General features: G+C 42.8%; 1 protein-coding gene across 1 annotated transcript; it reads right to left on the bottom strand.

The window, feature by feature from the left end:
* Positions 1 to 7,080: 7,080 nt before the first annotated feature.
* On the bottom strand, positions 7,081 to 12,149 carry LOC134183459 (L-rhamnose-binding lectin CSL3-like). The gene is made up of 7 exons (XM_062651007.1): positions 12,029 to 12,149; positions 11,855 to 11,903; positions 11,683 to 11,796; positions 11,491 to 11,624; positions 11,377 to 11,422; positions 7,519 to 7,632; positions 7,081 to 7,451 (listed from the first exon to the last, which is right to left on the bottom strand). The coding sequence occupies exons 1-7, from the start codon at positions 12,087 to 12,089 to the stop codon at positions 7,319 to 7,321; spliced, it is 651 nt and encodes a 216-aa protein (XP_062506991.1). The 5' UTR covers positions 12,090 to 12,149; the 3' UTR covers positions 7,081 to 7,318.
* Positions 12,150 to 16,393: the final 4,244 nt, after the last annotated feature.

Raw genomic sequence — 16,393 nt, 5'->3', positions numbered from 1 at the left:
ATTGACATTTATATTCACCCCGTATCCTAATGATATCTATTCACTGTGAGTTTATCATGTAGGGTTGAGTTTGTGTTCAGTTCTTCTGTAAGAGCAGGTATCAGTATCAACCGTTTATGATACAAAGCTGATTTCTATCCCAAACCTCTGTGCTTGCAACTGAGCATGTCCATGACTACTCAGATGTGTCGTTGCAGTGCATGGTACCCTCTCGAGGGACCGACACCCCGTGTAAAATTTCTCGGTGACGCGAATGCTACACTTCCAGTTCATTTGAATACACGACCACACCAGCCCCGTGTAGACTGTACGTGCTGTCGCCCTTCACAACGCTTCCAGCGATCGAAGACATTATGCTGATTGAAACTGCTCTTCTACCGCTAGTGTTTTTCTCTAAATTCTGATTGCATTTGCACCGAATCCAACTTACACGTTCCCTGCACCGAGCACTACATGGGGAGTGTGTCGATTTCTACCATCAATGTCCACCTCGCCAACGCTGTGCACTGCACACCTGCTTGCATACACTGTCACCAGCAAAATGGCGGCATTTGTTGCTTCGCAACGAAAGAATGCATTTACTCCGCATGTTTACGCTCAGAATGGAATTGGTTTGAATCCGGGTGTATGTGTAGTTTTAGAATCGTTGCGAAGTTCTCTGGAGGTAAAATCTGTTTAATCTCTTGAGCTAAGATAAATAAGTGATTCCTTGCTGGATTTATTGCTGTCTAGACACGTTTTCTGTCTTCCTCTTTCCTGTACAGTACCTGCAAGCATTGGTAAGCTAGCTATGACATCAGCAAAAAGGAGAGCTCGAAATAGAAATTATCATCAAACTCTACTTTGTGAGAAAGGCTGCCTTTCTACAAAGGAAACGAGAATCTTAATTTTAGAGCAGCCTATAGATCAGATCAACTAGAAAGAAGAAGGCTGAGTACAACACTGTAAAAAAGAAAAGAGAAGCTTTCAAAGTTGCCTATAGATTTGATTCAACTAGAAAGAAGGAAGCATCGAAAGCTGAGTACAGTACTGTAAGAAGAAAAGCAGTTGCTAGAGCTTTATAAATTGCTCTAAGAAACGCTTTCGATGACACAGTACCAACTGTGAGATCTGTATTGCAAAATTGTGATTCTTGTTGTCTCATTGGTCGATAGAGTTCTAGCATCACAAAAATATGTAAAGGAAGAAGAAGAGTGTGTCATTGTTCCCATTGTCCATTTGCTCTACAATATTATGAATGATTAATTGTGTTGCAATTAAGTCACAATTAATGAATGCTTGACTTCCATGTATATTAGCAATGTGCTAGCTCCTGCTATAACTACAGACATGGGCATAATTATGGAGCCACCCCTCATATCAGCTGAGGCAGGAAAATCAACAGAACATTGCAGATTTATGAATATAACTGCTGACCCGCCTAAAGCTGCATCTGATTCTACATCAAATCATGGTAATTGAGTATTGATATTGTTTTGATTGGACGCTTTGACAACTCGTAGCAACAAAACGATTAAGGGATGACCAGACTAACCACCGCCCCCATGCATTACCATGTCAGGATTTCGCTCTCTTTGAAGAAATTTGTGGCTTTTAAAAAAGCCGGTTTAGTTCAATGGGTCACACACACACTCCAAATAACCTCCACACACTCCGTTAAATTCTCAATACTTGGTTGCTCCTCCTCTCGCTCGTCCTATAGCCTCAATTCGTCTTGGGACACTCTCTATCAGATTGTTAATTAATCCCTGGGGTATTTCGCGCCAACTGCACTGCTTCCCACAACTCTCGTTCGGTTTCAGGATGTTTTTCATTTGCCCAAACCTTCAGAACATGCCATAGATTTTCAATGGGGTTTGCATCTGGCGACTTAGCAGGCCAGTCCAAGACAGTAACCTCGTCGTCCCACAGCCATTGCCTGGTTGAGCGCGAGGTGTGAATTGTCACGTTGTCTTGCTGGAAGATAAAATCTTCACCGACTAAACAACGAGCATCTGGAAGCATGACATCACCCAGGATCTGTTGGTAGTCTTCTGAATTCAGACGGCCTCGTATGCGATGAAGAGAGCCTACACCTTGAAAGCTGATGCAACCCCATAGCATAATGCTTGTTGGATGCTGCACTACTGGCTGACAACATTCTGCGCTAAATTCCTCCCCTTTTCTCCGCCACACGTACAGGCAGCCATCACTTCCGATGCTGATTTTCACCTCATCGGAAAAGACAACACGTTTCCAGTCCTCCAACGTCCAGCCACGATGGGTGACCGCCCATGCACGTCGACTTTGCTGATGTTCACGATTCAACTGCGGCTTCTTGCGTGGACAGCGAGCACAAATTCCTTTTTCCCTGAGACGGCGAGTGATGGTTCTTCGGGACAATGACTTCCCACATGCCGCTGAAAGTCTACCTTGCAACCGTCTCGTCGTCACCTTTCTGTAAGTAAGTGCAAGTCGTTTGAGTAAACAATCCTCCCTAGCTGACGTTGATCTTTTCCTTCCAGATCGCTTAATGTAATCACTACTGCCTTCTTTCCATCGTTTCACGCACTTCTGTACTGCCCCACGAGACTTTCTACCAATCTGGCAATTTCACAATGAGACAAGCCCGTCTGGTGGAGACCTTCGATCTTGCCTCTAGAACATGGGCTGAGCTGGCGAACGCTTGGCATTTACGCAATAGAACACGACCGTGCGATACTGAAAAAATCAGCTGAATGCGACTTGAGAGAAAGCACTGGTGATTTGAGAAGACAGCTGACCATTTCCCCGCTAGAAATTGCTTAGCGCTCAATCGAAACAGCTGATTTCTCTATAACAGTCGCCATATTTCTGTACATTGTTGCAAACCTAAAGTCACTCGGTCAGCAATCTTTGCTAACTGGACTGTGACAGAAAGGACTGGACAGGACATTAGCAGTGCAGAACAAGTTTTAGCAATGCAGAACAGTGACCAACGAATTTTAGTCTCAATTGCTGGTCTAAACCGTTCATGTTGTGACCTCACAAGAGCAGATGAGAATAGCCTCAGAATATGCAAGTAAACTGAAACGTATAGCCTCTATTTAATCTTTGAGAATGTCTTCTAAAATAAACAAAGTCATTTTATTGTTTAGAAGCTTTTTGAAAATGATTTTGATTATTAACTTTCAAATTTACTGATTGAACTGGCAGCAAGAAGCAGTCATGTGTCTCAACAGGTCACACATCTCCTGCAATCTCAGACATGTGGATGGCACAATCAGAGCCATTACCTCACCATTATGACTTGTTTTAATTTACTACAAAGTGCAGCTGTCACTGTAGATGCATCTACTTGGACTGTCTGAGAAAGTCTAATAACTTCTTAATCTGGGTCACATGCTCAGGGTGGCTCCATAATTATGCCCATATCTGTATTTTCTTGTCCCTTGTGTCAACTTCCCGGACGTATGATGCAACTTCCGTGCGGAGTCGAGTCCCCATCTTTACTTTCTTAATTTAAAGAAGTTCAAAAAGAATGCAAATAAAAGATGAAAAATATTTTGAAAAAATGAGAAAGATGTAGGGTTACCGTATGAAAAAGAATAGAAACAAGACCATGTAGGGTGCACATGTGCTGTGACATCTTTCATGAATTCACTCATACAGACTGAGCAATACATCATCTCTACATTGCACCGTCTAGAGTAATAGTGCAATGTAGGGATGGTGTATTGCTCAGTCTGTATGAGTGAATTCATGAAAGATGTCACAGCACACCCTACATGGTTTTGTTTCTATTCTTTTCATACGGCAACCCTACATCTTTCTCATTTTTTTCAAAATGTTTTTCATATTTTGTATATATGTACAAAAAAGTAACTAAGTATGTCCCTGGAGTAAGATCCTGAAGCATAGCCTTGTATATATATTTTGCTATTCACTTTCACAACATCTTGGCTAGTGGAAACTGACAATATTTGATACATGGGTAGGTATAGCAGTCAATGTATGGCTCCAAATACAGCAGGAAATATGCTGGTTAATTCAAACAATTTTAGCCATAATGGCACTACATATGCACTCTTTCAAACAATTTAGCTGCAATGGCGTGTACTACTTTTTTGTGCTCCATGATGATCAACTCTAACTTACATCTAGAATGAATTCTCTGTGTCAGTCAAATTATCTACTAGTAGTACACATTTATGTTCCCATTGGTTTCTGCAGCCATACTGCACTGTCTTTTTCAGCTGCTTTACTTGAAACACACATATTTTGCTTGAAGGTATTTGTAAGTTCTGTAGCAATGAACATAGCAGTGGTTCTTACCATAACAAAAGGATTGAACTATGATGTACGATCTTATAAACAAAACAAAAAACAGCATCAGAATAGACAATTGTCATCTGTAGCGAATATTGTTTCTTACTTCGCTGCTCTGCAGTTGAGGTTGTGACGATGTATGTGTTTGCAAGGGTGATACATTGTTATTCCATAGATAGCTTCAGAAATTCTGATCTTTTATTCGAATGGGCAATACAAACTATATTATAGATAAAGGTACATAATTAATTGCAAACTATTGATTCGTTTTGCAATGAGAAAAGAGTGCTTTCACAGGTAGACACACACAGACAGACAGACCACACTATGGATGACTTCAGGGTCTGTGATCCTTCCATGACCTTGAGTATATGTATAGGTTATTGTTCTCTCATGCACCGTTTATGGCATTCACCACAGAGGGACTTACACGCGTGAACCAGCACGTGGCCCTTACCCAATGATCATTCAAGTAGACAGTCTTGCATGTAGTCAGCTTTCCCGGTTTGGCAACAGTTTTAATTACAGTATTTAAATTAATCAAAAATTAATGGCTTACTTGTCTGCTGCACTTGCCTGACTGGGACAGTATTTCTCCTTTAGCATTTGTTAGCTTGTTTGTGAAATTGTTAGCTAGGGTTGGCATAAGATGGCCGTCGAGGTGTTGACCTTTCAATATCAATATCATGATCAGTCCTATGCGGTGCAAGCATGGCAGGAACTGCGTACTGTATATTTTGCAAATATCTACTTTTATTACGCGGTCTATGGGCGCTCATTGGGTAGGCTGGGGCCACGTGTAGTGGTAACTAAATTTAGGCCGTCTTCACACGACTACACAATGTAGTAGTACTACTGTAGAGTAAACGCAATTAGGCTCAGGTAGTTACACAAACTTTCATAAGATTTGGAAATTAGCATAGCTTCCGAACATGCACCAAAGCACTCACACTTTCATCTGGATCCACTAGACAACTATCCTATTCTACCAATAATTTCATAACTTCACTAGGTCCTAGGCTTGATCCGATTGTGGTCCTTCGATTGTCCAATGTCTGACTGTTACATTCCACTCTGTGTTTGCTTTTGTAAAAGAACCAAAATGCAAATACGCAAACATAAGAAGTACACTCATGCATGCACACAATACAATACAATACAATACAATACACATGGGCATCACATTCCCAGGTGTGTGTCCTTCACATACACGACAGTTGATGCTCATGGTAGCTGCAAGGAACAGTCAACCACACTATACTGCATGAGAGCAAGCATTTTGACAATGTAGATACACGTATACGTTAGCCAGCACGAGTAGGTAAATTGCAAGTACTTGAACATTCCAAAACAAGGATCTCCAGAGACACCATTGCTGGCATAATGGAGCAACGGTGATGCCGTTGCATGGCACACTGTGCAGACCTTGCAGAGAGCTGCATTGAAACGTTATTTTGTTACTCAAATTCGTGATTTCGTCTGTGCTCCCTTATATGTCAGATCTGCAGTTGCTTGCTTGCCAGATTAATGGGCTGGGGCATGTCTGACGGTTGTTTCTACCGTAGGATGCCTGATGAATGAAGATGTATCGTGCCTTGCAATCGATCCTGCACATGGAAGACCTATGAGTTACTTGTCGCGCTTGTGTAGCTGTTGCCTTACGTTGCAGTTTGATGCTGGCAGGTTGTCATCTGTTCTTCAAAGCCTGTGCATAGAAGGGAAGCGATATATCTAAAGTTATGATGCCAAATCACTAAATCCCTAGGTCTGTACACCTAACATATTCCTAGTCCAATCCATTTACCTGCAGAGACACCATTGGCCATGATCACATGACCGTTAGACGGTGGCTATCACCAAATTTCAAAATTGCCATATCGAGACAAAGTATCAGTCTCAATGCAATGCATGATGATAATAATGGTGTGGATTACATGCTACTACAGTAGTCTCAGACCAAGTCTATTATAAATACCGCAGCGTCATACTTCTGGCTCTTTGCTGCAGTATACCTATAGGCGTAAAGTCCGGTTTGCACCATTGACAACCAGATAGGCAATGCGACAGAGGTTGAAAGTGGCACTGGCAATCGATTGTTGTTTGAGCGAAAAGGAAACAATGATCGAGCACTTCACTGCTGTTAATTCACTGCTGTTACTATCTAGTGTCGATTCTACAAATACTAGACTCAGGAGTAATGAGGAAAGTTCACGGCAGATGTGCCAAGAAAACGATGCTACAAATAGTCAATTTCGTTGGTGGGGTAGACACAAAGTCTCATGCTCTCCATCCATTGTACAGTAAAATGCCTTTGACACGCGTAAGTCCTCCTCTTCCCTTTCCTTTTGCTAGAGAGCAATAAACAACAGCGCACTGCCCTAAAGCATGCATCTCGAAGGTCTAGAGGCTCAACTGGCGTGAAACACAGGCAGATAAATGCATAGAGCATATACGTATAGTAGCAAGATTATGTAAACAGTTCACCCTACGTACTGGTTTGTCTTTCCTTCAATTACTTCCGTAAGTATGGTTGATGGCAGTTGCGTTGTTTGGTATACAACAAGTGTTGACTACAATATTAATCGTCGTTGGTGTTTGAGAGTGATACTGGTTTCAAGATTTCGATGGAATGCATCCAGGGGTGCCTGCCCATCTGACGCTGTAACGCTTGTATGTATAGTTTGCAGTTCAATTTCACAACATCTTGGCTAGTGGAAAATGACAAAATTTGATAAATGAAATGTGGTTGGTACAGCAGTCAATGTGTTCATGGCTCCAAATACAACAGGAAGTGAATTATGAACTAAACTTCAAACATTCTTAGCCATAATGGCGTCACATACATGTGCACTCTTTCAAACAATTTAGCTACAATGGCGTGTACTACTTTTTTGTGCTCCATGATGATCAACTCTAAATTACATCTAGAATGAATTCTCTGTGTCAGTCAAATTATCTACTAGTAGTACACGTTTATGTTCCCAAGTGTTTCTGCAGCCATACTGCACTTGCACTGTCTTTTTCAGCTGCTTTACTTGAAACACACATAGTCTACTTGAAGGTATTTATAAGTTCCATAGCAAGGGTCACCAAAGACACTGTTTGATGCCCTAACATAGCAGCGGTTCTTACCATCACACTGGGATTTAACTATGCCGTAAGACCTTACAGACAAAACAAAAACAGCATGAGAATAGACAATTGTCACCTGTAGTGAATAGTGTTTCTTACTTTGCTGCTCTGCACTTGAGGTTGTGACGATGTGTGTGTATGCAAGGGTGATACGATGTTCTTCCATAGATAGCTTCAGAAATTCTGATCTTGTATCCAAACGGGCAATACAATCTTTATTATAAAGGTACATGATTCAATTTACAGGAAGAAGAGTACTTTCACATGCAGACACAGACAGGACAGACAAATGCACAGGACACAAACAAACCACCCAAAATAAAAACGTGTACACACAAATTGTGTCCATGTTTGTTGTTTGGTTGTTTGCAGAGCAGAATATAACATTTCCGAGGCAGTCAGACATGGGTTTATCCTGCTCCTCCAACAAACCTTACATAGTTAATTGTCCAACCACATGTAATAGGCCACATGTTCACAAACAAATAACATTTAGCACATACTGGTCAAGTTTGATTGTTTGTGTGCTTTTCCACTGAAACCAGTGCAACGCAAGAATGTTTTGTGAAATACAACATTATTCAATAAGATGTGAGACATTCCATTGTATTGTCCAACCACTAGGTAGCAGGCCTTAGTAGGGTGCATGTGTAACATTGTGAATTTGGCTTATTCTAGTCAACAAATCTTCCTCTCTAAATTGTAACTGACACCGTTGCAAACTGTGAACTTGCAGGTTCAGAGCAATGGATCAATGCTGTAGTTGGTCAGGAAATACTAACACTATGGATCGACTTCAGGGTTGGTGACCCTTCCAAGCCCCCACCTCAGCATACGTAGGTAGCCTCGCAAGCCAGGCTCTTCTGGGCAGTTGAGCTAAACGCACGTGAATCACAAGGAGGAGGAGCTTTTGCCGGAATTGCTCCAACACGAGGAGGAGGAGCTTTTGCTGGAAATGAGAAACTGGAGCAATTCCGGCAAAAGCTCCTCCTCCTTGTGTGATTCACATGTGTTTAGCTCAGCGGCTGCGAGGAAGAGCCTGGCTTGTGAGGCTAGTACAAAGGTATATATGAAACGTTATGCCAATATCATTTTTGCCCTCTCACCGTTTATCGCATTCTCCACAAATCCCGACTTACCAGCACGTGGCCTTTACCTAATGAGCATTGAGTAGACTGTCATGCATGCCCCAGTTTGACGACAGTTTCAATTACAGTATTTCTAATCAGAAAAGGCTTTTACTTTCGTCCCCTGCACTTTACTGACTGGGACAATATTTAGATCTCATTAGACTTGTTATTTATATAAATAGCTTGTTTGTGAAGTTGTTACAAGGTTGCGTAAGATGGTCTGCTTGTTGAGCTTTCGAGCATGCAATAACTGTGGTACATCATGTGTACAGTATGTGTGCAATAGCTAAATTATGCGGGCACCGGTAACTGATTAATTAACTTAGGCCGTTTTTTACACGAGTACGCAGCACATGCAGTAGTATATCTAGTACGGCTGAGTGGAAAATGCGGATCCACGGATCCACGTGATTTCACGTCCAATATATATTTGGGCATCTCGGATTTAGACTGCCCCGCTACCGTCGTCTTTCGCTTTCTGCTGCAATTATTATTCTTTCGTTTCATGTGTTTTACAATCGTGGTAACGCCCTACTGTGTGCTTAGCTAGAGTTATTACACCATATGATAGTTGGCTAGAGCAAGTCTATCTAGACACCACATTTCCTTCCACAGTATTCTCTATTTGCCGCTGCAACAGGGTGAGGCGCAGTACAGGCACTGGCTATACAGCATGAGAAACTCGATCTGCAAGCAGAAACGTCTTCAAAAGCTCTGTAGACGCATGCACAATTTTGTTACTTGTACTACGTGTACTCACTGTAGAAATCGAAGGAGTCACACGACAAATTTCAATCAGAACAATTACTGACACGAGAATCAGTCATTTGAATTTGTCCCTCTACCCAAGCCATCACTATAGTAGCCTCTAGATATGCACTCTAGAGATCTCCCATCTCAGTAGATCATTTTCGCAAAAAAAAATGAGACCAGTCGCTGCAGTCTATTGACCTATGCCCAAATGTATACTGGACGTGGATCAGTCCGCGTGTTTTCCACTCAGCCTTTTAGTACAGTACATATATAAACAGCAATCCATGCACCTTTCGGCCATTCCACTCTCCAATTATCCTAGCATCATTGGATGTGCGTACATTATTGCAAAACTAGACACGGGATGTTGCACTTATTCATAGCTTACTCATATGTGGTTTTCACTTATTCATAGCTTACTCATATGTGGTTTCCACTTATTCATAGTTGCACCTTTCCACTTATCTATAATTCAATGTTTCAAAAATTAACCTGCGGGCCATTGTGGGAAGCTCTACGTAGCAGCAGTTGGACTGATACAGGGTGGACTTTGCACAGTTCTAGCTGTTGGGTCAGTGCAATTCCTCGGACAAGAGCGAATAGTTTTGTATGACTCTCATCGTTGTAGCTGCTTCGAGTGAGGCGCTAGCCTGGCTGAGAAACGTGAGTCAAAAAAAGAATAAATTGCGTTTTTTACTGCTGATCTAGGGCTTCTGAGACGCTCAGTGTCAGCGTTAGTAGTCCGGCTACCATTTGGACCGTTACAGTCGCGCGTTAGGTGGCTCTGAGATTTTTTACTGAGTTAGTTCTTGGAAATTTGGATAGCACGTGTTTGGATACCTTTGTATGGGTGGCCATTTTAAATTCGTCGCATCCCTACATCAGACCTGCCAACCTAGCAGTGTCAAAATGCGTGACTTTGCAGGAAAAAATGCAGGACAATGCGGGAGTTTAAAAATTTTAGCATTAATATCAAAAAATTTATATTGTAATAAGTGTTAATATATATATAAATAATATCTAATCAAATTTAAGTATTTGCATTTGAGTAGAAGCCATTAGTTAATTTAATTACAATGCAAAAAATGTACAACTGATTAATTAATGTGCCTAATTAGCGACACACATTATCAACACCAATTACTAAACATAATAGTTAATTAATTAAACGCAGAACTTGTATTGTACGTACTACTGCCTGTTATAAAAATCTAAGAACAAAGTACATGCACATTCTCGTGGCTAGTTGGGATGTTCTGGATTCTATTTTCTTGTGGCCTTCTTCGATCACTTTTCCAGCAATACATATGGTAATCAGGTAGCCAGCTCTCCCCTTTTCCACTTCTGACCGACTCCTCCTTCTAGGTAGGTATTTTGACCAAGTATGTTATGAAAGAGCCGGATGAAGAGAGGGCACATAGAAATTGATATTGGGATATCAAGTATGTATGTACACATGCCTGTACTAAACCTGTAGGGTACAATTACACAGAACAAGCACGCCCATCATTTTGGTCACACCCACCAGTGGTCAGAATGCGGGAGATTTGATGCCAAATGCGGAAGTCTCCCGCTCAATGCGAGAGAGTTGGCAGCTCTGCTACATAAATAAACGTGACCAGCGGGTTCATTTTGAAACGTTGAAATATGGAAGTGGCAAAAGTGCAGCTATGAATAATAATAAAGTGAAACCAGATATAAGTAATTGGAAACGAGATATGAATAAGTGCAACAGCGGGTGTTCAATGTTTTAGGATAATTGGAACCCAAAGGTGCACGGACTAACAGCAAACATCAGGAGAAAAGTCTATTAGTCAATTAGGCTCAGGTATCATTACGCAAACTTTCACAAGATATTTAGCCTATAGCTTCCCAAACCACTCTCACTCTTCTACCATTTTACCAATTTCATAACTCTCGTCCCTAGCTATGTCATGGACTTTGATTGTCCCATGTCTGACTATTTTTAAATACTACATTCCGGTCTGCATGTGCTTGTTTTTGTGAAAGAACCAAATGCAAACACAATTAAACGTAACACTCACACCCAAACGTAACAATACAGATCACTTACCGGAGTGTAGTTCCTTCACACGCACGGCGGGTGATCTTCATCCTAGCTGCAAGGAACAGTCAACCACACTATACTGCATGACAGCAAGCATTCTGACAATGTAGATACACATACGCGCTAGCCAGCACGAGTAGGCAAATTGCAAGTACTTGAACGTTCCAAAACAAGGATCTCCAAAGACACCATTGCTGGCAATAATGGAGCAACGGTGATGCCCTTGGCACGCTTTGCGGACCTCTTGCAGAGAGCTGCATTGACATGTCATTTTTGTTACTCAAATCTGTGATTTCGTTTGTGCTCTCTTACATGTCAGATCTGCAGTTGCTTGTTTGCCGGATTAATGGGCTGGGGCAAGTCTGACGGTTGTTTCTACCGTAGGATGCCTGATGAATGAAGATGTATCCTGCCTTGCAATCGATTCTGCACATGGAAGGCCTATATCAGTTACTTTGTCGCGCGTGTGTAGCTGTTGTCTTACCTAGCGGTTTGATGCTCACAGGTTATCTTAGTCTTTTTTTCTTCACAGCCTGTGTAAAGAAAGGAAAGGATATATCTAAATTAAGGTTTGATACCAAAATTCAGGGCGTCAAATCGCGCATAGTCTGGATACTATAGAACCCTTACCTTCAATTCTTATCTAGCTAGCAATTACCTGAAACCACATAGGCCATGATCACGAAGACAGCGGCTAACGCCAGATCTCGAGATGTCATATTGAGACAATATCACTCTCAACGACGTCTGCAATGACTAGACGTCTGAACGACAGTTTTATTTATAAATCTAGGTTGTTTTTTTATCTCGCGTAGCCAGACCCTACGGTCGCGCCATTCTTCCGGCTCTTTACGAGCCACTAGAGACTGGGGTGTCTAGATAGATCTGGCACCGACTGTATTTAGAGATGGGATAATACAGGTAGGTCGTGTTTGAACGAAATCGAAACAATGAGCAGTTCAGTGTTGTTAGTCTAAAACATCCTGCATGTAGACTCGAGCCAGTCTCTCCCCGCCTTCGTCATTCCCCGGATTGGCGAGGATTGGCGAAGATTGACAATCCGGGGAATGACGAAGGCGGGGAGAGACTGGCTCGAGTCTAACCTGCATGTCGATTCCACAAACATTAGATAAGACTTGAAAGGTCACCGCAGTTGTGCAAAGAAAACGATGCTGCATTAGTCCGTTAGTTATCTACTGCAGTAATTAGGTAACTTCGTTGGTGTACCTACTGGGTAATTACACAGACCCATTGTACAGTGAAATGTCTATGACACGCTTACGTTCTAGTCTTCACTTCTTTTGAACTACCAACAGTGCCAGTGGCGTAGCCAGGATTTTTTTCTTACCGAGGCAAATTGATATTAATATTAATTTTAATTAATTAATTTAATTAAACTCAAACTACAACGGGGCCTCGCCCAACGTAAAACACAGTCTAGTATCCTATGCTTACCCCAAGGCCAACTGAATAGACAGCTGCTTTCTCTTCTTCTTTGGCGGCTCTGCCATAATAAAGCACAGACACGTGATAGAAGTGTGACCTGAAAGTGACCACGTGACAAATGCCACGCCCATTTTTCCTACCGAGGCAACTGCCTCACTGCCTCATGCCTAGCTACGCTACTGAGTGCAACATACGCCGTGGGGTTACCAAAGCCTTCGAATGCTAGTCTAGTCGACGTGAATGGCAACAATGCACAGAAATGGGAATGACAACAATGCAGGGAAATGGGAAGTAGCAAGACTGCTAGGCAAACAGGCAAAGTAGGCAAACAGGCAAAGTAGGCAAACAGTCCACCCAACATGTGTGTCTTTTTCACAACTTCCGTCAGTATGATGTCAATTTACTTTGTAGTTTAACTAAAATCATCATTGGTGGTCGAGAGTGATGCCGTTTTCAAGATGGCGTTCAAGGGTGACGCCGCATACAGCGCCCCAAGCCAAATTTTGCAGGGCCAGAACACTGCTGCCACTGCTTCGGCACTTTTGTATTGCTTGCGCACTATATAGATGCGGTACTTGTCAACATGAATATATGAGCTCGCGAGGAGAGGACTCGCTCTACGAGCAATAGGCAAACGTTACGCCTTTGGCATAGACACGTTACCCGTGGACATCAGTATGCATAGGCGGATCGACAGTCAATAACCACACAGTCAAGTCTAAATTATCTATTTTACCAAGGTAGATGTTCAACGCACATTAAACCTTTAGTAATGGCTGCACTAGATAGGAATATGCTCCGGCCGCGCTCGCTAGGTATGCTCCAATCCACTAATCAGACAGCGCCTTCGTCGCTCGTGGTAAATAGCTCAGTTGATTAGAGAGTCATCTTATGGAGTGTTTACATCCGGGACCTTGAAGGTTTGCAAGTTCAAGCCACAGTGATGGCGAGCTATGGCATAATTTCCTTAAGCAAGAAACTAACACACAACTGCTTCCCTCGACTCAGGAGTATAAATGAGTACCAGCAGAAATGCTGGGGAAGAAGGCAGCCTACTTAAGTAGCTGCTGCAGGACCCCCTGGAAGATCAGCCTCGGGCATTCCTGGGTAAATATAACCTCTTCTTCTTCTTCGTATCTAGATACCGGACATCAAAGGTGGTACAACAGACAATTTGTTTGATTTCTCAAAATAAATAAGACACACCGCTTCACGGTTACACAGGGAATGACTAGTGTGGTGCAAACATGTCCATTGGCGCTGCATGCGGTGTCATAGGCTTTTATTAGCACCAGATAAGCACCCCTGGATGCTATTTTGAAACTGGTATCACTTCAAGCACCCACAATGATTTTAGTAAGTCAATTTTGTTGTAGGCAACCACAAAGACATGCTTACGGAAGAAACATACGGTAGGGTACAGGTGGGCTGTCTGCATAGAGCTAGACTCTAGGTAGATATTTACACTTTGAAGCTTACAACCTCATCATTGAATGTAGAAATATCAAGAAAAGATTTCACCAGGCGGGCTATGCAGTTTATAGCAGGGTTGAAGATCTTACTCTCAAAGCCAGGGCCGGCGGAGCACTTGCTGTCACTGTCGACGCGCATAGAAGTTATACATTCGCAGAGACATATGCAATGACTGCGTCGCTCACATGACAACACAATTCGAGACGAAGAGGAAATTCGATCCAGCCAGTGTATAGATAAATAACCACTAAGTACTGAGTGCCATGCTCATCCGGCCGTTAGTTGTCCGTTTATCTTACAAGCGGCGACACAAAGCAACCGCGCCAGACCCTATTTTCACGAAAGTACTGTATGACGCGGGAAAAGGGTCTGGCTACGCGAGACTAATCAGCTCGCAAGCCAGGCTCTCCCGCGCAGTCGCTGAGCTAAACACACGTGAATCACACGAGGAGGAGGAGCTTTTGCCAAAATCTCGCGATGGAGCAATATTCCGGCAAAAGCTCCTGGCTTGCGAGGCTATCCGCCGGCGTTGCAACCAATATTGAATCATGCTGACTTGACTTCGAATTTGTTACAGACTTTTACGGAAGTGATTTTGACGTCTATCGACTGCAAAGTCAGCTGGAAGTCTTTGCCACCATGTTTAGAAACAGAACCACCGCGAGCCTTTCCAAAATGCACTAGATTTTAGAGAACGGTTGTTCCAACTTCTTCTAGTCATGTCTGCATGCTACCAATGCTGACAGTGAAAGAGAATTCAGCTCATTACGTAGCCTTACGGTCCTCAGAGGATGAGCCAAGAGAGACGTACTAAACCTGTCACGCAACAACTGCATGGTCCTAGCCGTGACTGGTCCGGAGTTTGGGTTAGGGGCCTAAGGTTAGCTATAGGGTTAGGTTAGGAGGTTAGAGGGTTAGGGTTAGGGGTTAGGATTAGGGGTTAGGTTAGGGGTTAGGGTTAGGGGTTAGGGTTAGGGTCCGGGACCACTTATGGCAATACCTGACCAACTATGGCAACTACAACTGGTCCAGAGATGCCAGTCGCACGAGAAGTCTCTTCAGCGTGTTGGATGAGGTGTGGACGCACTGATGCTGACTGACCAAATAAATGTAAGACTTCTGTTGGTGCATCCAACGCCGCATTTCCAGATGCAAAAATCATTCTAAAGTTTATCAAATAGTTGATGTCAATCTGGCTTTCTGTTGTTGTATACGGCTGAGTTTTACAGCAGTAAGTTTAATTAAGGATCGATGAACGATTCCCACCGGTGGTCATGCAGTGGCGGATGTAGAGCGCAATTCGCATTAGGCTTCATCCCTCGTTTCGGGCCGGTAGTCAATGAAGGAGGTTTGCGAGGTATGTGAGCATATGAGCAAACTGTGTATATATGACACTTCCGTTGTAGGTGAAACGAGCAAACGACCAAGGATCCGGTATTGTGTAACTGATAGGGTAGGAATAGTACACGTGTACACCTCTACAGTAACCTAAACAGGTTGGAAAAGGGCGTGCTCTTCCAACTAGCAGCAGAGTCGGTAGAGTTGGCTGTTCCGACTATAGCGGCAGAACTGTAGAAGTTGGAAGAGGGGAGTGCACACGGAGCCTCTTCCAGAGGCTGGAAGAGCCCAATCGAACGCGCCCCTACTATCTAGACGATAGCAAATGTTTCAATTAGTTGCAACTCAACTCTACTCTACTGTCCACATCTATAGAAGCTACTCACTGGCGTATACGTAACGTCGGGGGGGGGGGGGGGAGTATGGGTAAATTCTCCCCAATCTTTGTAGGCGTGTCAAGCAAAAGCGCCGTGTTTCCCTCAGGTTACCATGCAAATCTTTGTCCATGACACTGTCCTGGCAATGGCGGACGTTCATACTGTGGAAGTAAAAAGTAAAAAGGACATGGCTTTGCAATCTGATTGATCAGCCCCCCAAACTTGAGGACCACGCTACACCACGGTGCTACTAGCTATCAATTGTTTCGCAGGTTTCATTTGAAGCGACGCTCGATGGAGGTTCACGTATTACTACAACATACGTAAGACATCACACACATACATACATGAAGTGAACACAAAACTCTTTCAAATAGTCCTCATGCATA

Source organism: Corticium candelabrum, chromosome 8 (assembly GCF_963422355.1).
Source record: "Corticium candelabrum chromosome 8, ooCorCand1.1, whole genome shotgun sequence".
Lineage (NCBI taxonomy): Eukaryota > Metazoa > Porifera > Homoscleromorpha > Homosclerophorida > Plakinidae > Corticium > Corticium candelabrum.
Note: the sequence above shows the minus strand (reverse complement) of the source record. Positions and strands in the feature narration are given on the sequence as shown.

What these genes read in the sequence shown, in the direction of transcription:
- LOC134183459 (XM_062651007.1), bottom strand. Translation starts at nt 12,089, where the DNA reads ATGACATCTCGAGATCTGGCGTTAGCCGCTGTCTTCGTGATCATGGCC. An exon ending in CATGGCCTATGTGGTTTCAG is followed by an intron (nt 11,904 to 12,028) that starts GTAATTGCTAGC and finishes TTCTTTACACAG; the next exon opens with GCTGTGAAGAAAAAAAGACT. An exon ending in AGCAACTGCAGATCTGACAT is followed by an intron (nt 11,625 to 11,682) that starts GTAAGAGAGCAC and finishes ATGTCAATGCAG; the next exon opens with CTCTCTGCAAGAGGTCCGCA.